This window comes from Tympanuchus pallidicinctus, unplaced genomic scaffold, assembly GCF_026119805.1.
Source record: "Tympanuchus pallidicinctus isolate F22 unplaced genomic scaffold, pur_lepc_1.0 scaffold3, whole genome shotgun sequence".
Lineage (NCBI taxonomy): Eukaryota > Metazoa > Chordata > Aves > Galliformes > Phasianidae > Tympanuchus > Tympanuchus pallidicinctus.
Window position 1 is genome coordinate 58903597 of NW_026294747.1, and position 24795 is coordinate 58928391.

Here is a 24795-nt window from a genome sequence, read left to right on the forward strand (position 1 = left end):
GTAAGACAAACGCAACTGTAAGTCGACACTCCCAATCCATGATCGCCTACCAACCACAGGACATACCTCTGCCCAGACTGATCTCCTCACACTAGGGAAGCTGTAAGCTATTTGGCTTTTTATTTTAATTGAAGAAGTCACAAATGTCTCAACTAAAGATAAGAAGATTCCTAAAAAGAAAAACTCAGTACATTGTTTGTTTAAATTGAAGCTGTCATAGATTCCGTTTCGCCTACAACATTTCTGCAAATGGCCTGCACAGACACTTCCCATGCAGAGATTTAAGATATCTTTTCAAAAGCATCAGTACTTCTCAATGGAGTACCACACTGAGCCATGGGATCTCTGAGCTGGTAGCAACACAGAAGTCCACATCTCATGTGCCTGTACCACGTAGTGCCATACAGAAACTCATGAACACAATTTAATAAACAAGGTCTTTGTTACTCCTCCTTGACTTACAGAAATTTTGCTTCTCTACAACCTCTTTCTAACTTCAAACCTAACCATTACTTGGTCACCTTCCCACAGAATCACAGAAGGACTCGGGTTGGAAGGGACCTTAAAGATCACAACCCCTCCTGCAGGCCCACCAGCTCAGGCTGCCCAAAGTCCATCCACAGCCTTGGACGCCTCCATGGATGGAGCACCGACAGCTTTTTTCCCCCACTTAGTCCACATCACATTAAGTACAAGATTTTTATTATCAAAATAATTAACCTTGCTTTTAACGATGTTTGAAATCAATTGACAACTATTTCATAGCAGAACTCCTTCGTGCACAACACGCCTTCCGGAACGTTTTCTTCAGCATGACAATATCTCCCAAATTAGAGTCATCAGCAAATTTCACCTCCAAATTTCAGAAGTAGCCTCCCAAATTCTGACATTGAAGACAGCCGTGAAGACACTGCAAATCTTGGTCCCAAATTTTACAGATTAAATAAGCTGGCTTTAAGGCAGACCAACAAGTACCATTCCAGTGGAACGCCGTTATTCTCGATATTCCCTGCTTCGGCCAGTTACTCACCCAGGTGCAGCTTTTCTGACAGGGATGGGGTATATCCCATCAGAACCTCTCACAGACACCCTGGTGAAGCCCTTCCAAATTCCCCTCTGTATTTGCACACACAAGGCACAAGACAATGACATCAGATAGATTCTGCCCGTGCACCAGAGTCTCAAGGTACAGATGGGAACGCCGAACAGCTAACAAGTATTAGAGCTGTCACTGCTCTCCATCATAATTTTTATTACTATTATTTTGCAATCCCTACCTCTTTCTCCTTAGCTTCCCATCAGGAATCAATTAAAAACTTTGCTCAAACTGGGGTAAATGACACCTGCAGCATTTGTTGATTTAAATGAGTGCAGGCTTGATTCAAAGAGCTCAATGGCAGCAGGCAGAGTACGATACAAAAATCTCGGCAAAGCATTTGTCCCCTAAGAGTCTCTCTTGGATGCTCCAGATGTAGAGCCCAGCAGAAAGAACAATCTAAGTTCCTTAGAATGATCGACTGGCAAAGCTCAGATATGAAGTGCTGTGGACACAAGTCACTGGGAGCAGAAACAACTAAAACAACCAAGAAAAATTTGCCAGAAAGAATGCTGAACAGCATAGAAACATCAGCATTTCATGAACACTGCAAGTTCCTTTCTGCCAACAATCTGATAACAATTCCTCAATCATCTCACAACTTGAAAACAGGGAAATAATCCAAATCTACAAAACCAGGGAGAGGCAGTTAGACTCTGACTGTATTCAGACACGCAGGCTCTTTCTGAACGTAAAAATGGAGAACCTGGGAGTGAATTACTTAGTCTGAGGAACTGCAGCTTCGCACAAGTGCTGCGAACTTGTTGTAAACAGCTGCAGGGCTGGAAGAATTGGCTGCTGGGAGGGGCTGCTGACGGTGGTGAAGCGAGCTGGCAGGCGGCTCATGCCTCCACCCTGCGCCCCAAGCAGCCTCAGGGAGAATCGCGGCCGCCTTGCTTCTGAGCGACACCACAGATGTCACCCGTTTCAACAGCGCAGCTCTTCACAGCAGATGAAGGAAACACAGACAGGCTCCGTGCACTCTATGCACCGCCTCCATTCAACAGCGTTTGAACCACCTCCCTCAAAACCTTCTCCAAAATAACCAGTCTTCCAACAGGGAGAAAATCCCAAAGCCAACGTTAAGCTCTAAGTCTGTGGCTCTAAAGAGGCGGTGAAGCTTCCACGCTTCAAGATCTTCAGACCTCAGTGGGGCCTTGAGAAGGAAGTTGAACTAGATGCATTCCACTGTTCCACCTTAACCCAATGTTTTCTGTGATTCAGTGAAACAGCATTGGAAAACTGACAAAAGTATCATTTCAGTGGGAAAAAATGATGGGGAAGTGCTAACTTGATCTGGTAGAAATCCTAAAAAAATTCACTTATCCTTTTCTTACATGAATCATGCTTTTATAGGCATATTAAATTTTAAATATATGCATTTTAAATGCATGTATTTCTGCAAGATCTTTAGCATTTTTCCGTGAGTAATTCTCCCCATTGTATGTTTTGTCATTCCACTGTTTTAGATTCTGACTGAAAACTAACACGGAACGCCAAGTATTTCCTCATTATACCACTCCAAACTCTTCCGTTCCTCTTTCTAGTCATTCTAATACAAAGTTTTTCAAACAATTTCTTTTCATAAGCTATATTCCATTTATTAAAGACTTTCAGAAGTTATAGCTGTAATACCCGCAAAATGTGCTCCACCATTTTTCCATACACATTGCTTCCCAGCTGCTTATTCTTAGGAGCTCCGTGCGATTCATATCAAACTGCCTCTGTTAACAGGGCCTTTATGGAAAGTTCACTGCACCACATCGTTCCCCCCCTTACATCAGTCCAGGCCTTTTTCTGACATACCTTCATTGGCCTCTTCAGCGCTTCCTGAATATCCACGCGCTTCCGCATAATGGTCTGGTCCAGTTTGCGTTCAAAAGCCAACAGATCCATGTAGGCCTGGGACTCAGGAACCAGCTCCCGGATCTGAGAAGGAAGGAAGGAACACCAAGCGTTGGAAGCAGGAACGCGCCGTGCCCAGAGCAGCAATGCTCTCTCAGCCACCGGACGATGAGCTCAGAAGCTGTCAGCCCAGTGATGGTAAGTCTCTAGCGGGGCAGGTTGCAGCGGCAGAGCACAAGCACGACCAAAAAGCGGGAACGTGGAATTAGAGCTGATGAACTTTGGAGCCACAAGGCTGGAGCCACTGATGAATTTTTCATGTGAGCCTTAGCTACAAGTAGCCAAGGAGCCACAGCTCTTGGAAATGCACAGTACTTCAAATTTGTCCTGCTTAAGCTAAGAAGGTTCTCTCTACACTGAAAATAGAAGATCAGGTATTTGTGTTGTTTTAATAAAAGCAAGTAATATTCAAGCACCGCTTAGCGGGGCACGGAGCATCTCCATTATGAGGAAAGAGAGCTAGAACTGCTCAGCCTGGAGAGGAGAAGAGCTGGGGGGGGGAGAGACAAGTGAGGTGGACTCCCTACGACCAAGTGCCACTAGTTTGAACAGATTTTCTGCACTGCAGAATTTTTAATATTAAATATTAAATATTTAAAGGCCAGTAGTCCAGATGATGAGGCCAGGCTCTTTTCGGTGGTGCCCAGCAACAGGACAAGAGGCAGCGAGTACAAACTGGAACACGGGAAGTTCCACAGGAGCACGAGGAAAAGCTGTTTTACTTTGAGTGTTAAATAGCACTGGAAAAAGCTGCCCAGAGAGGTGGGAGAGTCTCCTTCACTGGAGATATTCTGAGTCCACCTGGCTGCAGGGAACCTGCTTTAGTAGGGGAGCTGGACTGGCAGATCCCTTCCAATTCCCACAGTTCTGGGATCCCACAATCAGTCAAAATTGCGATTTAGGAAGGCACCACTGTTACCATATCTTCTCGGCTAACATGAAACTGACCTAAATGTTTAAGTTTTGATATGACCAGAGATGCAGAGTCAACTTAAGTTCTTGCTAAATTTTTCTGGTATTTAATATATTAGCTAAGCCATATTCACTGTAAGAAGAAAATCCCTTTTTATTCACCTTATTCCAGAAAGGTTAGCAGAGAATGTGATAGAAGTAGGTTAGGAGGAAGAAAGAGACAGAAGTCTCCTACTCAGTACAAGAGACACCTGGTCATCCTGCAGAGAGTCCAGTGAAGAACCACAAAGGTGACAAAGTGACAGGAGCACCCTGCAAGGAGAGGTTGAGAGAACTGGGACTATTCAGTCTGGAGAAGAGAAAGATCAGGGGGGTTTCATCAATGTCTGTAAAAACCTGAAGGAAGGGTGCAAAGAGGATGGAGACAGGCTTTTCTCAGTAGGGTACCCAGCAACAGGACGAGAGGCAATCGGCACAACCTGGAATACAGGATTCTCACTGAACACCAGCAAACACTTTACAGTAAGAGTAACCAAGCACTGGCCACAGGTTTCTCATAGATACTGTGGAGATGCTTCTCCTTCTCTGAGGTGTTCAGAAGCTATGCTGACATGGCTCTGGGTAAGCTGTTCTCAGAGCTCCTGCTTGAACAGGGGAAGGAGTTGGACCTGATGACCTCCAAGGTCCCTTCTAACCCGAACCATTCCGCGATTCATTCGTGTGTAATGAGCAAATACTTAAGATCTGAGTCTCAAAGTAGACACACATACCCTTGCAAGAAAAGGTCAGTTCTTAATTAGGAATAACTTAAGCAAGCAAACCACAAAAAAAGGAAACTCTAATTAAGTATAAAAATACTCTACTGGACTGCCATGTCAATTTTTATAATACTCCAGCTTTCAGCTACGTAATTAAAATATTCTACTGTTAAAGTTATCTGTTCTATAAGAATTAAGAGCAAATTGGTATTCCTGTTTTGCTTTAAGATGAGAAGTCTGCAGTCTGAATTTCATTTAAGACACAAGCATGTATGTGAGAAATACCTGGCAAAGAAAAACGTGCCAAGGCAAGAGAGCTTCCCAAGTGTGGGTACAACTTCATGCATACTGTGTACAAAACTATTTCACTTCACAAGACAAAACTCCAGGCTTCTTCTGGATCAAGATCAGTCATTTTTCTTTCATATGAAGGGCTACTAACGACAACTGATCCATGATGTTGACATGCTGGCATCAAACCTTCAAGTAGTGGGGAGACGACTCACAGCGCTGGCCATAACTGGCATCTGTTCACTCGCCTGTTGGTATTAGGGAGCCTCACAGGTTCCCAGTAAAATCATCCTGTTTTATGGTCATATCTTGTGCATACACATGTTAACTATGTGTTGCAAGGACATCAGCACTACTGCACCGAGTCATCCCAGGTATCAGTCTCTCCCAGCACTGAATCCCTGACAGCATTTGAAAGTTGATGCCCTTTATCAGCTACAATAGCTGAAGGTATGGTGTTTCAGAACAACTAGGGACAGTCTGCAAACTGATCCATTTCATTCGCTTGGAACCTGCCATCTGTTTGTCTCATTTGAAGTCATCTTCTTGTAAGGTTGGAGCAGCAGTGGACAGGATCTCCCTAAGCACCTTCTCCATGTTGCTCATACATTTTTCAGAGGTTAATAGTTTGCTCTCATCCCTTTCATTTCCAGGATGAACAATCACTCCATACTGTATTTACACTGATGAAGACTATCAAATGAATGTCTCGTTCAATATTATTTATTTGTTCGCTCCTTCTGAGATGCTAGAACACCTGCACTATTTGCAGCAAGATCAATTCTTTTGAAAAGCAGAAACCACGGAGCCAAAGAAATGCTTTGCTTTTACTCCATAAAATTCTATTCAGCTTTAGATGAATCACTACGTTTTTAGCTGCCCGTATTCTACTCAGTCTTACTATCAACTGAATAATCATAGAACCATAGAACCACCAAGGTTGGGAAAGGCCCACAGGATCACCCAGTCCAACCATCAAATAATAAAAGAACAGGAATATTTTTAGGAGCAAAGCACAAAGAGCAAGCATCGCTCTGAAAGCATCAAAGAGTTGGCAGACAGCTTGCAGGATAAAGACAAGGCAATATTTCCTCCCCACAGCGAATATAAACCTTGACATATGAGAAAATACCCCCATGCCACTATCTTGTCCCACAGAGAGCAAAGGCTTCCTCAGCTTCCTTCAACACAGAGCAAAGGAGTCATGCTGTACTGTGTTGTTTAAAAAACTCTGGACACGGTTTCAGGCTTCTACCTGTGAGTCACAGCACAGTCAGTTCCTGAACTCCAGGCACAGGATGAAGCAGGGAGCGCCCACACAGCCCTGCAGCTCAAGCACGCGCTACAGCTGCCGTACGGCTCCTCGTGCTGGGTCTCAAACTACTACAGACAGGACATAATGGAATTGCTAATATGTGCATGGAAACAACAGTCATCAGTAAGTATTTCTATTCCACATTTTTACATCTCTTACCATGTGAAAGGGAAAAGTCATTTCCTATTCCATCTATGACCGTCGTTTAAGAAAGCACACACTCCAAAATTAGCTAACAAAGATAATACTGCATGTAATTCCCTGAATGCAAGTGGCAGCAGGTTAAAAAATTGTTTGGGAGAAGAATTACATGTACTCTCCTGTTGTATGATCAATGAAAATAAAAATGCTACAATCAAGAAACAAACAAGAGAGCTTGACAAAGCAGATTACAATAACAAAAAGAGAACAGATACAAAGCAGATACAAAGCTTACCCATATCCTGGGCTCACTGCAGAACCCAGCAGAGGGGATCTCCAGCAGAGATCCTTCCTCCCCTGCAGTCAGCTCTTAAATGGGCCTGGGAGGGGGGCAGCCGGGCTCCAGCCCTCCTGCAGCAGTGAATCGCCTTCGCTGTGCCCCAGGGCCCCAGCGCCGGCCTCACGTGGTCCATCAGGGGTTCAGGCCGCGGTTCCGCAGTGCCCTCACACCTGTGCTGTGCCTCTCCTGCAGTGCGCAGGGAAGGCAGGGTGCTGAGCTAAAACTAAGGGTCACTCGGCTCAGTTTTGACCGCTCTTATGGTCTTTTTCACTCTAGCACTGGAATATTTTGGTGGAAGCACGGTGATGATCCAAGCCCGTACCCTGTCCAATTTTACCTCAAGAATGAGAGAATAATCGAAGGTAAGCCCCAGGAGCAGCACATCACAAAGAATAATTCGATTTGTTTCTCTAACGTAATTGCTTAAAAAGAGAAAGATACTTTTGAACTGCGACCGGCAGTACATAATTCATCTTTCTGTTTTCTTCATAGGTAGCTGAAGCTCAGTTATCTTGGTGTATCTGTGGTAAGGATCTGCACAACCTACAGATTTTCTTCTTGCATTTTCCCCTAACTGAAAAGCTCATAGCTTTTTGTGCAAGCTTTCTCTCTTGTACGAGAGTTTTAAGTATGAACGTGCGAAGAGTACTTCAAGATCTGAATTATCTACTCTGGTCTTTTTCTATTTCAAGAAGCTACAAAAATTACCTAGCAGCAGGAACTCATCATCTGATAGTCTGAAGCATGTATGCTAAATCCTCTCTTATAATTACATGGATAACTGGAACAAATTAGCACTAACATGAGTAAGGCAGGGTTTTTCTAGGGGCTGAGGATCTTTTTCTTTCTATTGTGAAAATTCAAATATTTCAAAAATTTTAAAATAATAAGAACACATTATTAATCTCTGCGCTTTCATCCTTCATGCCCATGGACTTATTTTATATTGACGGCTGCCAAATAGAGCTAAAAAGAATTGTGGTGATGAGGACAGTGAGCAGGACCAGCATAATGAGGAAGGCTCACAACTTCCTTGTAAAGGCAGCACAGTGTGCGTGTGCTTGTCAACAAATACACACAGCTTGTGAAACAAGCAGATGGAATCCAAAGTCAGCAGTGCTCGAATCCAGTACAAATCCAGTTGCAGCACTACTATTTCTTGGATAACCAAAACATCATGGGAGAGCTTCTATGACTGGCATGTGATGTCTTGGAAGGCAACGAGAACCGGCTGCACACTACACAAAGGCCTCAGCTAGAAGGTGAGCTGATGCTGTGGGATGCATCTCCTACAAACCAGCTGATCGAGGAGAAGACAGAGCCTGTGAAACATCTTTAAAATGCTCCACTGCAGCAGACCCTCATACTTATGGAGGACTTTAAGCACCGTGACATCTGCCTACGGACAGCACGAGGCATAAGCACTAAGGAGGTTTCTGGGTTGGATTGATGACAACTTCTTAACGCAGGTGATGATGTGCTTTGCTGAACCGATTACAAACAAGGAAGGAAGAACTGGTTGTGGATACGAAGATTAAAGGCAGCCCCGGCTGCAGAAAAAGAATGAGATGGTGGAGTTTGGGATGCTCTGAAAGAGAGCAAGATCAGGACCTCAGAAGAGCAGCTTTTGGCATATTCACGTATTTGCTGAGAAGGATTTCATGAGATGACAGGGATCCCCAAAGGCCAAAGGAGCTCAAGGGAGGTGGGCTGACCTTCAAGGACAGTCTTTTCAAAGCACAGGGGAACAATCCAGACCAGTGTGCACAGTTGAGAAGGCCTGGCAAAAGATGAGCAGAGTTAATCAGGGAATTCCTGAATGGTATCTAATGCCAAAACAAAAACAAAAACAAAAAAGAACGATGGAGGTGGGAGCCAGATCTCGCAGCTTCTCTTGGTAGACATGTGCTCCACCCTGGCCCACGTGGCCCACTGTGGGCTTCACTCCAGTTTCTTTCTGGCCTGTGCTCAGAAGTTGAGGTGCAGTCTCACAAGTATGGCATAGCAGGGAATAGCCTCTTTCCTTGACAGGATGGCATCGCTCAGGCTGACACAGCCCAGCATAATACAGCACGCACATCAACTGCCTCCTCCAGGTCAGTGACAAAGGTGCTGAACAGAACAGCTGCTAAGACAGATCCCTGTGACACTTGGCTTATCCCTGTCTTCCAGAATGGGTTGCGTGACCCATTGGACATTATTCTCTAAGAACAATCATCCAACTGTATTTTAACTTGTATGGTTGTCCACCTAACACCAGAATGTATCAACTTGAATATGAGAATATAATGGGGAAAAGTGAAAAATTTGCAAAAGCCAAGATAAATGAAATCCATCCACTACCATCTCTTGGTCACAGATCCAATTCCACTTCATTATTTCATCTTTGCTACTGCTAAGATTGCCATTTCTTCCTTATGAACAAATAGCAGATCCAGACGTCTCACTTCATCCTGGCACAGGTGGAGAAAAAGGGGACAACAGTCATGCAGTAACCACAAAACAACAGGACAGCTATCACAGTATGAGAGCAGAGCAGAGGAATCCCTTGCAGTGGTCAGTGAACAGCAGCAGGAGTTGACTGTTTATAAAGGAGAATGAAGAAGAGAGGATTAAAAAGGACAGCTGCATCAAAACCCATCAACACAGCTAGACAAGGAGTTCTCTGAAGAATCTGGAAGGCACTGAGAAAGACAGTAACTAACAGTGAGCAGAGAGATGAGGGAAGCAGAGTTTCCTGTTCTAAAGTTGCACTCCACTCAGCAAGCTAAATAGGGAAAAGAGATGCACAGCTGTGGAGACAGAAGAATTTTCAGTGGAGCTTGTTGCATCAGAGTGAGTAGGCATAAAAGCTGAAGAACAGAACAGTGAATCACAGTGACAGTGTCTGGAGAAGTACGTAATGACTCCCAACTAAGGAAAAGACAGACAGTGACCAGAAGAAATGAGCAGACGTGGCCGAAGACGGAAGAGCCGTGGGATGTGCGCTCCTTTCCCAAAGGGCAGCTTGTGGCCGGAGCTCAAAACTGAAGCGCCTTATAGACTCAGGTCACAAAGGCCACGACAGCTGGTGATACCTGCACACGGCTCTGTGAATGAAGATGCCTACGAACTGCTCTGGGAATGAATGAGGGTGTTAATGACCTGAGGAAAAAGAAAGGATCCACATGATGTGACATTTGCTGCGGCACGGAACTGTAATCAACGTTGAATGCACGAAAAAAACCTCTAAACCTTGTTATATTACAGTATGTCAGCCTACACTTCATGAAGTCTCTTTCTGTTCATTAAAATTGCATTTTAGACAAAAGGTACTCAGCAGATCCAGTCTACTTCATTGAAGTAAAGCATTTAACATGCAGTCATAAAGGGAAGAGATACTAAGACTGAAAAGGTGGGCATTAGAACAAAAATGATGTGGTAAAGAAGTGGCATGGAAAAAAAAAATAAGCAGAATGTATTCCATGGACTGGTGTTGAGAACGATTTTATTCAGGTAATTGTATTAATAGCTCTAGCATTTAAAAAAAAAAAAAAGAAGAAGTATACTAACAAAACAAAACTTAATGATAAAGGATGTAAGGAAGCTTAGAAATGTGCAGTAGAAGTGGGATGAAATATAACATTACAAAGCACAGGATCATGCTCCTTAAAGTCTATACCAATAATTCCTGCTCTAACATGGGAATTCATCACTTGCAAAAATAGAAATACTTGTATTAGTCAATCATAGAATGACTATATGCTACATCATGTGGAAAGGCTGTAAAAAAAGAAAATCTAATTCTAACGGGCATCACTTGCTCTTTCCAGTGGACATAAAAATGCCTCTGTGCTTTTCAGGTATTGGTGATACAATATGTACAGTTCTGGTTTCCCAAGAATTAAATTAAAAGAAGTTTAGAAGATGTGAATTTAGCCCAGAATAGACATAATGAAGGACTGCGAGGATTAGAAACACAGGGAGCCATTTGTATTTGGAAAACTGAAAGCACTGCCCTAGCTAAGCCTAACAACAACCAAAAAAAAGTGTGGAGGAGAAGCTGCCAAATCTGAAATACCTCAGAACTAAGGAAGCTAATTAATCCTGAGGCAGTAATTGCGTGCGATGGCTTCTATGACAGAGTGAACAAGACTGGATGTGACAGGAAGTTCCCTACATTCCCCCATACCTTCCTGTGTGCAGCGGTTTGGTAGGCTGCACTGTTCTTGTACAGTGATACCTACATGAAATTAAGCTCATGTCAAACAGCTGCACTGCAGCAGAAAAGTGGCCCCAGGCAGCCAGCAGCAGGCACAGCCTTGGTACAGGACCTGAAGTCCCGCAGCTGCTCAGCCATGCAGCTGCCTGGCCCGCCCAGCAACTGACCCCGAGGACAAACCCCCCTCTCTATTACATAAGAGTTCTCAGCAGGAAAATGTGTTTAATAGGACAGTTCCCAGTTCCCAGGAAAGAGTCTGCAGAATGCCGGCAGCAAAAAATGCCGACTGAAAATCACTCCAGAAGTAGATTTGGGAAGTTGGAACTTTTACCCTGTTTCATTTCATTCCTTATCCACAGTGCAAATCTTCCACGTGACAGGACGCTGATTTACACAGCATTTCGCTGTCTCCTGAATGGTGAGCATCAGGAGGTTCTGATACACCTGACTGTGCCTAAAGAAGTACTTCAGTCCAGACACAAAATCGTACCACTGATACCATCGCTTCAGCTGCACTGACAAGAACTCCATTACTGACAGGACTCTAGCAATTTGTGTTGTCTTCTTACTGCATCAGTTAAAATGACTGGCTGGCTGTAACAAAGGTAATGAAAGCGAGAAAGATTTGGTGACAGCGTGGTTCTGAATGGTGCAAGCACTGGTGCAGCTTTTTCACTTATATGAAGGGTAGGCTCCATCCATTAAAACTTATCACAGACTTGATAAAGAGGTGGTAAGTCTTCTATTGCCAGAGAAGTTTGGCTACCTCTTTTAAGTTGTTTTTTTTTAAGCTTTTAAGTATTCATATGTTTAAAATGCCATCCATAAAGGATGATTGTCTCTGAAAAACAACTGTGAGACAGACAAGAAATGTGGCTTTCAGTCTAAGAAAGTACAGACCCTAAGAAGGAATGAGGCTTTAACACACCATGGAGACTGCAAGTAGTCCAAAGCTCTGGACTTCGTGGCAGCCTTCTCCTTTCAAGACAGCAGCATGAGAAAATGAATGGCTAACTCATGAAGCCTGTACTGCCACAGAGTGACAGGAAGTGAACATTTGCTATTAGGTGTACCAAAAAGGACTCGTTTCTTCAACTGGTTGTAACTGGGCACCGTTGGAATGTCAGAGAAGAGAATCTGGAGGTTGCTGTACAGTTTGGGTTTACGCCAGCAGTTGAAAGGCAGACTTGAAGAAGAGAGCTACACACCTCTGAAAAGAATTCTGAGCCCAGAAAGATCAGCAGAAGCCAAAGAAACCAGGACTACCTTATGATGAGTGTGTGCGCTTTGAAGACTTGAGGGTCTTGTCCTTTGGGACCATCCAGGTTTTAGGAGAACTGTACTAAGTAGGGGACAGAAACAGAGAAGCCTGGGAATAATGAAAGAGAAATCCTTGTGTTTAAAAAGGAAGTGGAAGATTAAGCATTGAGGATCAAGCATATTCAGCAACTAAAAGATAGACATATCTGCAGAGATAAGAGAATTAATAACCGAATAACACAGGCCTGTTGAACTCTGCTGTTTATATAGATTCTAAGATGCAACTGCAAAAATTAGGAGCTGTCAGGTGTTCTGGGCCAGGGGGAACTAAGAACAAGTCCACCTCCTACAAGCACAGCTGCACTCTGAACCAGCCTTAAAAATTGATCAAAAACATCTTTAAGCCTCGAAGGGCCCCAGCATCAAGTCATGTACTTCACAGTCCAGCAGCACCGTCCATCCAGCAAGTGGCAGTGCTGGCACAGCTAGCCCAGCACAAGGGGATGACACAGGCCAGGCTGCACCCCACGCTCCCAGCCCCCAGCCCCAGCCCCAGCCTGGCTCTCCAGACTTTCACCCACTGCCTACTTACTTTTTAATTAGATTTTTAAACAAAAAGTGAAAGTATTTTATAAAATCCCTCTAATTACGCTGAGATGCTGAACTGATTGTGAAGGGAATAGGAAATGAAAGCGACTCACCCTCTGAGGGAGAATTTTGTCAGCCATCTTCCTCCTCTTGGCACTGTACATTTTTTAAAGAAAAAAACACGTTACCATGGTGACAGATCTAGGAGTAACGAGGCCACCTGCTAAATTATCCTGACATCTCCACATGCTGGTGCACAGCTGTGCATGCATCAGCAAAAGGGTCTCACCCATGCCCGGGACCTAGGACCCCTTCTCTCAGCAGACTGGGGAGGTAGTTAGCTAAGAACAAATCAAGGCTGTCTGTTATGCATCTTGGAAAGAAGTACGCAAGTTCTTTGATCACAGCATCTTCTACGGTGCAGAGCAGCAGTGTATGCAAGTACGTGTGCACATGCCATCCATGGATGCAGAAAGAGCATGTCGAAGGACAGCACGTGTGTGGAAGTGTGCACGAACATATCTACGTCCACACACGAGGAAGAGGTGAGTGCCTGTAAGCTGAATGTGATCTTGTTCAAACGGATCTGAGCATGCATTCATTTATGTCCCAAACTGAGTGGCGATGTTCATTTGTGTACGAAAACACACCTATTTATGCACCCTTACATAAATACACTCGTTTCACTGAAATGAATGACTTTCAACGCTGTCAGTTTATGTTTTCATGCTTGTTCATCATTCATGTTACGAATGTCAATGCGAGAAGATAAACGTGTGCCGTAGTGCGTATGCATGCTGCGCCCGTGCCCAAACACAAGCACATTTATGGCTGCATGCTTTTAAACACACTCCTGTGTTCGCACGCATACAGCCAAATCTATATATGCCTCAGAAATGGTACTGCTGGGAAGACTGCCAAATACATTGTATTTTGAAGCCTTCAGATTCTGAAAAGCTTTTGCTCCCATCAAACTGTCACCTCACTTTCTCTAGCAAGGCCGAGAAGAAATTCAAGCCTTACTCTTCACCTCCATAAGCTGTGAAGCCTTTATCTTAAGCAGAAGGTTAATCACTCCATGTGTGACACAGACCAATGAGGTAAAGACGGCCGCCTGCTGCCCATCTGCTACGTCACGGGACGCCCTTCCACACAGCTTTCGTCTGGGAATTCTGTCGTCAGCCTCGTCCACATCAAAGCTGCTTCTGCACACACCGGTGTGGCCAACTCCCTTCTCACCTTTGCTAATAATAAGCCTGGCCTGAAATACCAGAGTCCTCCCCGTCTGCACAGAAGCCTGAGGAACTCTTTGTTCTTGGAGGTGAAAACTACATTGGGCAGAAAATTTACGCACGCAGTCACACACAATTTCACAGATGAACAAAATCCTTTTTTTAAAAGTGCAGAAATAATGGGACCGGAGCATTAAACATGGGGTTTAAATCTCCAGCACCTCCTGCAAATGACAAAAATTGAAACTGCACTGAAACTCTTTGCAGATTCTGGAGCAAACTCCATCCTCTAGAGAGAAGTGCAACATGCACCCACAGCAACCCCAAAGGCTTCCAGCTAAATAGCAAAAACAAACGTGACAAAACCCCAACAACTTGGCTCTAAAAACTTTTCCATGGCTCTGTTACAAAAAAAGAGATTTACCTGCTTTCTGACCTTCAAACCTGGCAAGAAAGGAAAATTACACTTTCTTGGCCCTTTATTGCCATGAAACATGGGGCTCGGTTAATCCCAGAATGGGACCCAACGTTTTCCAGAAAAGTCTGCCTGAAAAACTGGGGAAGTTTTTCAGGGAATGGGAAATGACAGGGAGGTGGGAATGAACCAGGGGAAAACACTGAAGACACTGCCTGGAGTGACAGCACAGCAAAGGAACAGAAACTTCCCTGAGAACCTAACATGCATTGGTGTAAACTGGGCTCACAACAGTGGTGATAATTGCTAGAAATTAAAAACTGAACTTAAGAACGGGGAGGGAGGAACGGCTTCCTTCTGTGATTTATGGCATTGACTTTCAGGAAACAAACTATTCTTCTTCAATTATCCCTGGAAACTGGTTAGCGACTGGAGTTTGACTTCATCATCCCGCTGCATTTTCAGGCTGTCTCCACCCCATCTGTCTGAGGGCTACGGGTTCTCGTGTGCAGCTTCCTGGAGGATCTCCTGGGAGGTGCCATGGAATGCACATTTTTGCTGTGCATGGGCAAGGCCTTCATGACGCACATGCATCTCATGCTGCACCCACACACATTCCTTCTATATTTAATCTTGTTGAACCTTAATATATTAATTCTCTCAGGACTTGCGTCCTTTCCAGATGCATCCAAGACATAAGCATTCTCAAGTCTGGCTTGCCGACCCAAGGCCATACAGTAGATAGAGCAGGGCTCCCGAAGCACTGATCTTAGGAAATCATGTTTTACATAAAGCTGGGTACGATGACCCCACTTGAACACTGTATGATCCTATATTTGCCCACAGGAATCTTGCAAAAGGCAGTCAAACCTGGGTGATTGCACCCTATCAGGAGCTGGCTCTCGCCTCAGAACACAAGTATGATAAGGTCTAATCAGTTGCAGAAAGAAACTGGAAAAATATGATTTAAGACAGAATGTAATCAGCACTGTACAAAGCATGCATATAATTGAAAGAAAGCTCCTTAAAAACAAACAACAAACTTCTCAGATTGTAGAAAATTCCCATGGGTACCTCTATCCCTAAACGCAGCAATGCCTGCAAATTGCAAGTTTTATGACCACTCATCTGAGTGAACATATCAAGTATTGACATTACCAACAAAAAAATCTCTTCCACTTGTCTCTTGTTTACAAACCAATTTGTTAGCCAGTTAGAAATTACAGAAACGTAGAGAACAGATAACAAATTACACAATAATTGCATTATATTAGAAACGAATTGATCGTTAACTTCATGGGCTAAATGTGATGGCCAGCTCTATAGCCTGATATACCCACAAGCTGAAAGCATTTCATCAGCAGAAACAGACTTTATTAAAGGTCACTGTCTTTAGAGACCATTCCTAAGCAAAGTATGGAGTAAAATTTACCATTTTTTTTCCTGCTTTAAGAAACTGATGCTATGTAAATCTTCTGGTTTGTCTCATTCAATCTTAAAGCTCTTACTTATTACTAAATAAAGATTTTCTTCCTCGTTTTTTTCCCCACCCTTCCTTTCTGGAATACTCACCTCCTGGTTCGGTTCTGAGTAGCTTGCTGCTGCTGCTGCACTTGCTGCTGCACCTGCTGCTGTTGGACCTGCTGTGGTGCAGTACGTTTTCTCGTTGTTTCCATCACAGTCTGGGGCATCCCAGGTCTCACCGAGGGGCTTCCAACATATGGAGGGCCTGGGGGACCCATGGGAGCCCCCTGGTGGGGCATTCGAGCTCCTGATGGCATCCCAGGTCGCTAGGGAAGAAGCAAAACAGAAAAAAAGAGACAGTTTGGTCCCTGCTTCTCCAGCTGCATTCATGTTTGTACACAGTCACACTCAGCTCCCGCAAGTTCCCCATTTTTACCAACCTTACATATAAGCAGCAACACAGAGCACAAGAGATCTGAATTGGAACTCCCTGGACATCATAAAGCAGAACACAATGATAATGGGGACGGGAAACCGAGATGAGGAAGACTGGACATGGGAAAGCACTCAGTGGTCACTAGCATTCAGGCCAGCTTACAGCAGACAGCTCTACCTTCTTACCAAAGCTGGCACGGCACGCAACACACGGTTCAAATAGGTGCAGTCCACATGCCAATCAAAGCAAAAGCTTTGTCACTTCTACAGTACTGCAGATTTTGAATGGACCAACTGATTGCTGTGATCAGTAGGGACACTACAACAGGCAGAGCTGAACTACGGAAGCACTGCAGTAAAGCATTTTCCAGTGAAAGCCTTTGCCTCCACCTATGCTGGAGAGCATCCCAAGTCTATGATATGACAAGAACCCTTAAGAAAAGGTCATGTCTCTGATCAAGAAGAAAAAGAAAGTGATACTTTGTCAGCAGCCCCTGCAGGTATTCTAAAGTCCAGACATTTACGTTGACTTCACCATGCTTTGAAATTTCCCTTTAGGTGAGACTGCAAACTTAATGCTGAACAAGACTCTCAGGAAAGCTGATGCCATGCTGAGGTTTATATTCCTCAAGGAAAAACACCATTAAAATAATTGTTTCCTCAAAACAGGAAAGTGGAAAGATTTTAGTTTCACTCTAAGAGGAATGAAAGTATTTATTAGAGATCTTTACCTATCTGTGAAAATACACAATGCACACACACATTGTATACATCTGAACCAATATATAAATAAAAACTATCATACATAAAAGTAATTTGAAATTGCAAGTGTAAAATCCTACATGTGACAAGGAATAACTGCAATATCAGTACAGGATGAAGGCCAAGCTGCTGGAAAGAAACGCAGTAGAGAAGGACCTGGGGGTCGTGGTGGCCGACAGGCAACCAGCAGTTGACCACAGCTGACTGTGGACCAGCAGGGTGTGCTGGTGGCCAAGGAGGCCAATGGGGCCCTGGAAAGCACTGCAGAGAGTGTGGGAGGTGATCCCCCCTCCACCCTGCCCTGGGGGGGCATGGCTGGAGCAGCGCACCCAGCGCTGGGCTGCCCAGGTCCAGGCAGATGGGAACTGCTGGAGGAAGCCAGGGGAGGATGCGGAGATGGTGGGGCCTGGAGCAGCTCCTGGTGGGGCCTGGGAGAGCCCTGGTGTGTGGAGGAGAGAAGGCTGAGGGACCTGAGCGGTGCCGATGGAGAGCTGAAGGGAAGGGCAGGGGAGGGGGCCGGGCTCCGTTTGGTGGTGCTGGACGCCAGGACGAGGAGCAGCGGGCGCAGACTGCAGCCCAGGGAGTTGATCTGAACGTGAGGAGGAATTGCTGTGCTGTGAGGGTGGCAGAGCCCTGGACCGGAGCCCGGAGAGGTGGGGGAGTCCCAAACCCTTCTGGACGCCGTGCAACTAAGTGCTGCACAGGGCTGCCATGGGGGATGGAGCAAAGGAGCTCCAGAGGTGCCTCCCAACCCCTACAGTTCTGTGATTACGTGATTCTGCAAACCCTCTCTGCAGCACAGGAAGTTCTGCACAAATGCAAGAACTTCTTCACAGTGGGGATGGCGGAGCGCTGGCACAGGCTGCCCAGGGAGGCTGTGGAGCCTCCTCCGGAGATTTCAAGAGCTGCCTGGACACCTACCTGTGCAGCCTGCTGTAGGGAACTGCTTTGGCAGGGGGTTGGACTGGATGATCTCTAGAGGCCCCTTCCAGCCCCTACAATTCTGTGAATCTGTGTGATTCTCTCTACAGATTCTTTTCATGAAACTATGAGGCCATAGCATCCATTATGGATAAATAATTGGTTATAGAATATTAATGAGGTAAAAGTAAATTATGACGATAATCTTAAGCGGGCATTTTCAAGAGCTCTGCAAAATCACAAGCAGCCTGGAGAGGGCAGATGGAGACTGACTGTTCACTGTCCCATCTGGTGCATAAACCACAGCCAGCAGAGGAACCCACAAGGAGTCAGGTTCATAGACAGAACGGGGTGGTTTCACACAGTGGGCAGTGAGTCTGTGGAACTACTTTTCAAAGAGATGTTAAAGACACAGAAAATATTTTTGGCTTAAAACTTCTCTGAGGTATCAACAGTTGAAGACTGAAAAAATATGTGGGAAAAGTATCCTCATGGTCACTAAAGTGGGATGTGTGCACCCCAAGGGGCACAGCGGGATGCAGGAAGAAAAGATTTTTTGTACCATTAAAAATATTTTTTTAATTGAGATTATTTCATCTTTGTCTCGTTTCTTTTTGAATCTCTGTTCATATTAGTAATGATAGGAATGCAAGACCAAAAGAGTTTGGAGACTGCTGCTTTGTACAGCATCCTGTCACTGCCTACTGGAGCCATCTGCTACAGCTGCTGTTAGAAGTAGCATTGCAGGCCCAGGGGAACCTTTTCTGAGCCAGAAAAGCTGCTCTTACGTTATGCTCCAACTTACATTTTACAGTAAAAAAGCATCTATTATGGCTGCAAACCCCAAGCAACAGTGCTTAGCTGCATCTCCAAATTAGCAACCCACATCCTCCGTAGTTCCCAAAGCCCCAGCTCAGGGCCCTCCCGGGTCATTACAAGTCTTAGATATTCCTTGTGCCTGGATGCCTGAAGGAAAAGGAAGGAAGAAAGAAGGGGAATGATCACTAAAGAACCAGAGCTATAATTGGTTTGGACAGAGAGGGAAAGTCAAGGGGAGAGAGCGCAGCACAGCCAGCCAGGCAGGCTTCAGCAAGTATTCACATAGAGGATTAAGTATGGGTATGGCCACTGAGAACAGAAGCAGCAGGAGGCAGCAAACAGGCAAAATGGAGGCTGTGTGCAGAGCTGAAAACATTTTCTCTCATAAACACTGAGCTATGAAGACTGCTGAAACACAGCAGCCGCCCCCTTTCCCACTTTCTGACCCAGGCAAATGCAGTAGAAACAAATGGCCCAGAACAGGCTTCACACTTGAGCTTGTATTTAAGATCTTTCCGTTGTCTGTCAATCTACAAACTGTGGCCTTCTTCCAAATAAGGGGGCCTGCTGTTGCCTGTTGATCATCCCCGGACATTTGACAGTCATTCAGAAGAGTGAAGATCCCGGCATCTCGTGTTTCACTCCCCATGGAGACCGACTGGCCACACGGATCACACTGCAGGCCCCCTGTTCTGATTCCACATAGAACACCTTAAAAACTTGAGAACGAGGTCAGCAAGCCAGGCCTACTCTTGATCTAAGTCTGACATCCTTGAATTTCTTTCTGTTTCCTTTGTTAAACACTGAAATACTGAAAGGACCAAACAGAAGGAGCCAGCTCTAGCAAGTGCTGCAGCGCCACGGGCAGCTCATCTGATCGCACCCCTTCACGCGCCTCACTCCTTCCCTTTACTTCTTGTACTCTCGTATCCTACATCTTATGTAGATACTGCACTATTCCTGCAACTGCCATCTCCCCACCGAAAACCCAAGGCACCCAACAGATATGGAAACACTTTCTCTATGTAAACTGTTGTAGAAGGAGCACTTTATCTTACCTAAAGGCTTGTTCTGCTCTCAAACTCATGCGCAAGAGAAGGCAGTAGCAGACAACGCATTGAATTTTTCACAATACCGACATAAAAAAAAAGTTGCCATAATACTAAAGAGTATTACAGTACTACCACATTTCTTCAGAGATCTGTGAAGTACCACTGCCTATGGATAAGGATCTGTCTCTGCCTCTGCCCTCATCCTCATGTGGCCAAGCTGTATTCCATCACATATGGAAAGTCACAGCTGTCAGGTGAAGTTCCTCCTATTTTTAAGTAAGGGATAAAGAAAGACCTGGGGAACTACAGGCCAGTGAACTTCACATCAGTGCTTGGGAAGATCCTGGAGCACACGCTCCTGCAAGCTACATTAAAGGACATGCAAGACAAGGAGATGATCCACAACAGCAAGCATGGCTTCACCAAGGGCAGATTAGGCTTGACCAGTCTGGTGGCCTTCTATGATGATAGGACAGCATCAGTGGACAAAGGAAGGGCAACTGATGTCATCTCCCAGGACTTCTGCAAGGCTTTTGATATGGCTCAACACCACACTCTTATCTCTAACTTGGAGAGAGAAGATTTGAAGAGTTGACTATTTAGTGGATAAAGAATTATTTGGATACAACTGCAGCCAGAGCATTGTGGTCAATGGCTCTATGCCCAGGTGGAGGCCAGTGATGAGCAGGTGTCTCTCTTGGGATTGGTGTTCTTAGAATCACAGAATCCTTAGAGTTGGAAGGGACCTTCAAAGGCCATGTACTCCAACTCCCCTGCAATGCACAGGGACACCACAGCTGGATCCTGGCGTGGACCTTTTTGTCTCTCCCGTACTGAGGACTCCACATCTGGACGCAGTGCTCCAGGTGAGGCCTCACAGTGCAGAGCAGAGGGGCAGGATCACCTCCCCGGACCCGCTGGCCACGCTTCCTTCGATGCAGCCCAGGATACAGTTGGCTTTTGGGGCTGAGGACGCATTGCTGGCTCATGTCCGGCTTCCCGCCCACCAGTAGCCCCAGCAGGGCTGCGCTCAATCCTTTCATCCCCCAGCTTGTATTGGTAGTGAGAGCTGCCTCAACCCAGGTGCAAGATTTTGCATTTGCATTTGTCAGACCTCATGATGTTCACATGGGCCTGCTGATCAAGTTCATTTAGGTTCTGGTGCATCGACTGCACCCCACATATTGGTGTCAGCAGCAAACTTGTTGAGAGTGCACTTGACCCTGCTGTCAATGTCATTGATGAAGATACTAAAGAGTATCAGTCCCAGCACTGACCCATGGGGGACACCACTCATCTTCAATATCTTTATCAATGACATCGATGCCGGGATTGAGTGCACCCTCAGCAAGTTTGCAGATGACACTAAGCTGAGTGGTGCAGCTGACACCACTTCTAGGAGGGGGGGATGCCATCCGAAGAGACATGGACAAGCCTGAAATTGAAAATTGAACAGGTTCACCCACATGAACCTGACAAGTTTCAACAAAGAGTTGCACTTGGGTCAGGGCAATCCTAGATGTGTACAGACTGGGGGAAAAGCTCACTGAGAGCAGCCCTGCGGAGAAGGACTTGGGGTTCCTGATGGACTAAAAGCTGGACTTGAGCCGGCAGCACGCGCTTGCAGCCCAGAAGGCCAATTGCATCCTGAGCTGCATCAGCTGAGGAGTGGCACCAGAGCAGGGAGTGGATCGTGCCCCTCTGCTCTGCCCTTGTGAGGCCTCATCTGCAGTACTGCGCCCAGATGTGGAGCCCTCAGCACAGAGAAATGTGGGAGCGGATCCAGAGGAGGCCACAAAGCTGATCAGAGGGCTGGAGCACCTTTCCTGCTGAGAAGGGCTGAGGGAGCAGAGCTTGCTCAGCCTGGAGAAGAGAAGTTTCTGGAGAGACCTCACTGCAGCCTTGCAGTACTTAAAGGGAGCTTATAAACAGGAGGGAGAGCAACTCTGTACACAGTCCAATAGTGACAGGACAAGGGGGAATGGCTTTAAAGCAAAAGAAGGGAGATTTAGGTCAGATGCGAGGAAAAAATTCTTTACTCAGAGGTGGTGAATCCCTGGCACAGGCTGTGGGTGCCCCATCTCTGGAGGTGTTCAAGGCCAGACTGGATGGGGCTCTGGCTGACAACACATCCCACATCAGGGGTTTGGACACCGATGATTTTAGGGTCCCTTCCAACCTAAGCCGTTCTTGATGAGAACTTCTTTCTGATGGAAGAAATGAGACAGCAGTGGAGAGCTGCTTTTCTGTGAATTTCTACTGCAAAGGCTTTCCTCAAGCAACATCAACATCATAGCAGCCAAAATGTTGACGCAGATAAAAAGAGGGCTGCTGTCTGAAAATCGCAGAGAGGGGACAAAAACACAGAGAACTGATGGGTACGAGGAAAAGAAAGTGTCAGGAAAAGCAAAGGCACCTACAGAAGGTTTGGAAAGGGGCTAAAAGAGAGCTGGGAGTCACTGCAGTGCAATACAGCGCCGAGTGTCCATACAGGATCTTACAGCTCTGAAAAGCAAACACCTTGGTACCACGTAAGAGGATTCTAATGGCAAGCAGTGAACAACTATGGGCCTCGTGTTAAGAAATAAATTGATACATTTTCACAAGAGCAACAAAAATCCCAGAGTAGTTTGGAAGCTAAAAATAGGAGCTACCTCGGCTGGGCAGCCTTTCTTTACAACATAACACTACAGCAGCTGCTAATTTATTTCAGGTACGAGCAAGAAGAGGTTCAGATGATGCCTTGAGCCAAGGGCAGGTCACTGGAAGTGTATGTAACAGCTAAGAAATGTAGCTAAGGTGATACTGCCTCATGGCAACGGAACGGTGATGGCACAAATGGCTTCCCAGCAGAGAATGCCCCACTGAATGAGTCCACATGGACTCACACCACAGAAGAAGTTGTGGACAGCTTCTCCCCTGCCCTACGATAGTTACAGATGTCACCTCACATGGGTTCCTGTTTTTAATATCTCTTACAAATTTAGTAAGCAGAAGCATCTATATTTTCGTTCTTATTGCTCACTGCCATATTCACCTTCCATTTCCCAAGAGCACTCACATCCTAGAAATAGGGTCCAAGCGTTCCACAGCTGTGACTTCCAAGTTCCGTCTATTTTGAGAAACGTGCACAACAATCCAAGAAATCTTTAACTTAAAAAATACTACATTTTCAGAACTGTGCATTGTAACTTAAGACAAAGGTCAGGGAACATCTATTTCATGCACGCCCACCCAGAGCTCAGAAGAACGAGATATCAAACCTCAAACAAAGCACTTGGATACAAACAGTTCAAAAACAAACAGAAAAAACCAGCCTTTGGAACTGAAACCAGCAAACCCAATGTACTGCCTTTGAGTTCCATCAGCTCGCTACTTTTAATAAATCAGATCGCATCCACTGCAGTGATCTAATGTGCTATGGAATGGATTTGGTGTGAGGAACAACAGCCAGAATGTGCTTTCCAGCCTGTAAAAGGAGCGGTTCAGGGAGGGGACAGAGCGCAGAGCTCTGCAACGTCACGGAGGAGGAGGAGACTGATCCAGTCCTCACTGCCTCTTCCCTCACAAGAACCAGACAGCGGCTAACAGCTGCTAGCACAAGGCACGTCTTCATGTAAGATAAGCTGCAAAAGTTTCCTGACACAGAACGCTGTGCCTGCTGGATGCTCACGTGCGCTCAAGAAAATATCAGCAAACTACTCTCCATCAATAAAGTTCGCAGAGGTACTAAACATGCAGCATCTCTCTGGGCCAGAAAACTCCAGAGCTACAAAGCATGGAGCATTTGGAAGCAGTACTGCTGATTTTTTGCCTTGCAGCTTCCATGCAGTCTTCTGCTACTCGCTGGGCACGCGGGGCTCAGCGACCCGGTGTGACTGGATTGGTGTCTCCAGTTTCTTTTGGAAGAAACAGGAGAGCAACTCGAACATCTCACACACCGTTCGCACCCCTGCACCTCTGTTTATCAGCACATTGAACTTTTCACAACGGACCACATGAGTATTTTTAACAAGCTCATTTTGCAAAATCTCATGAAGTACTTATTAAAGACATATCAAGAATTAGGATGGTTTGATTTTCTTGATTACATGTGAACTTTTCTGCACCGAGCTCGGAGCGAGGAGCAGACCAGCCCTGCGGTCCCGCTGGCAGCTTTGCTTTACAGTGCTGTTCGCTGTGACTCTACCAGGCTTCTGCAAGCACCTTCCCAAACAAACGCTGAATTCCCCAGGCTGCCTTAAGCTCAACCCAAACATCTCCTTGTTTAATAAAACAGGAAATGCATATGCAGCAAACCAGTGCCTGTGTTCCAGAAACTGTGCTGTGACAACATCCTAGCACAGAGCACCCTGTATTAGGCCAGTGGAACAAAGTGCTCAAAAATGACTGTTCATGAAGCTCCTTTCTACCCCTTCTAGAGTTTGGGCACTGACAAGATGGTATTTAATCCGTGATAACAAAAAAAATGCTGAGATATTTTTCAGTAGCAAAATCTGTGTTGTTATTTTTCAAACCTAATATTCTCCTCACATCACTACTTCTGTAGTGATTTCTTCAGCTGAAAGAATTACTTGTATCTACTTCAAATCAATCACCATTCAATTTGGGGAAAACACCTCCACTTCTCCCCATTATAACAGAATAAACACCATTTTGATGCCAAACTGAAATACGAATCCTTGAGGTCATCCAGTCCTTCTTTTTCTTGATAAAGCATCACCAAAGCCCCCATCATCTTTGACAGACATTTACTCTTTTGAAGACATCTGCAGTTTCTTGCAGCCTCCAGCAACGGAGACTTTGCAGCTTTCCTCATCAATCGTCATCCCAAGGTATTACAAAAACAACACACACGTATTTCCTACAAAGCCCCTCACGGCGAGTT

General features: G+C 45.3%; 1 protein-coding gene across 6 annotated transcripts in view; it reads right to left on the reverse strand.

The window, feature by feature from the left end:
• SMARCD3 (SWI/SNF related, matrix associated, actin dependent regulator of chromatin, subfamily d, member 3) overlaps positions 1 to 24795 on the reverse strand; it is an 86213-nt gene that overhangs the window by 30958 nt on the left and 30460 nt on the right. For 4 of the 6 annotated variants that reach the window (XM_052696625.1, XM_052696624.1, XM_052696622.1 and 1 more), the window contains 3 exons: positions 16027 to 16244; positions 12921 to 12963; positions 2903 to 3025 (listed from right to left, as the gene is read on the reverse strand). In XM_052696625.1, coding sequence (XP_052552585.1) covers positions 2903 to 3025; positions 12921 to 12963; positions 16027 to 16235 — 375 coding nt within the window. In that variant the 5' untranslated portion in view covers positions 16236 to 16244. Of the gene's footprint in view, positions 1 to 2902; positions 3026 to 12920; positions 12964 to 16026; positions 17774 to 22944; positions 22967 to 24795 lie in introns of those variants that run through there. The other 2 variants (XM_052696626.1, XM_052696623.1) reach the window with 2 other exon arrangements.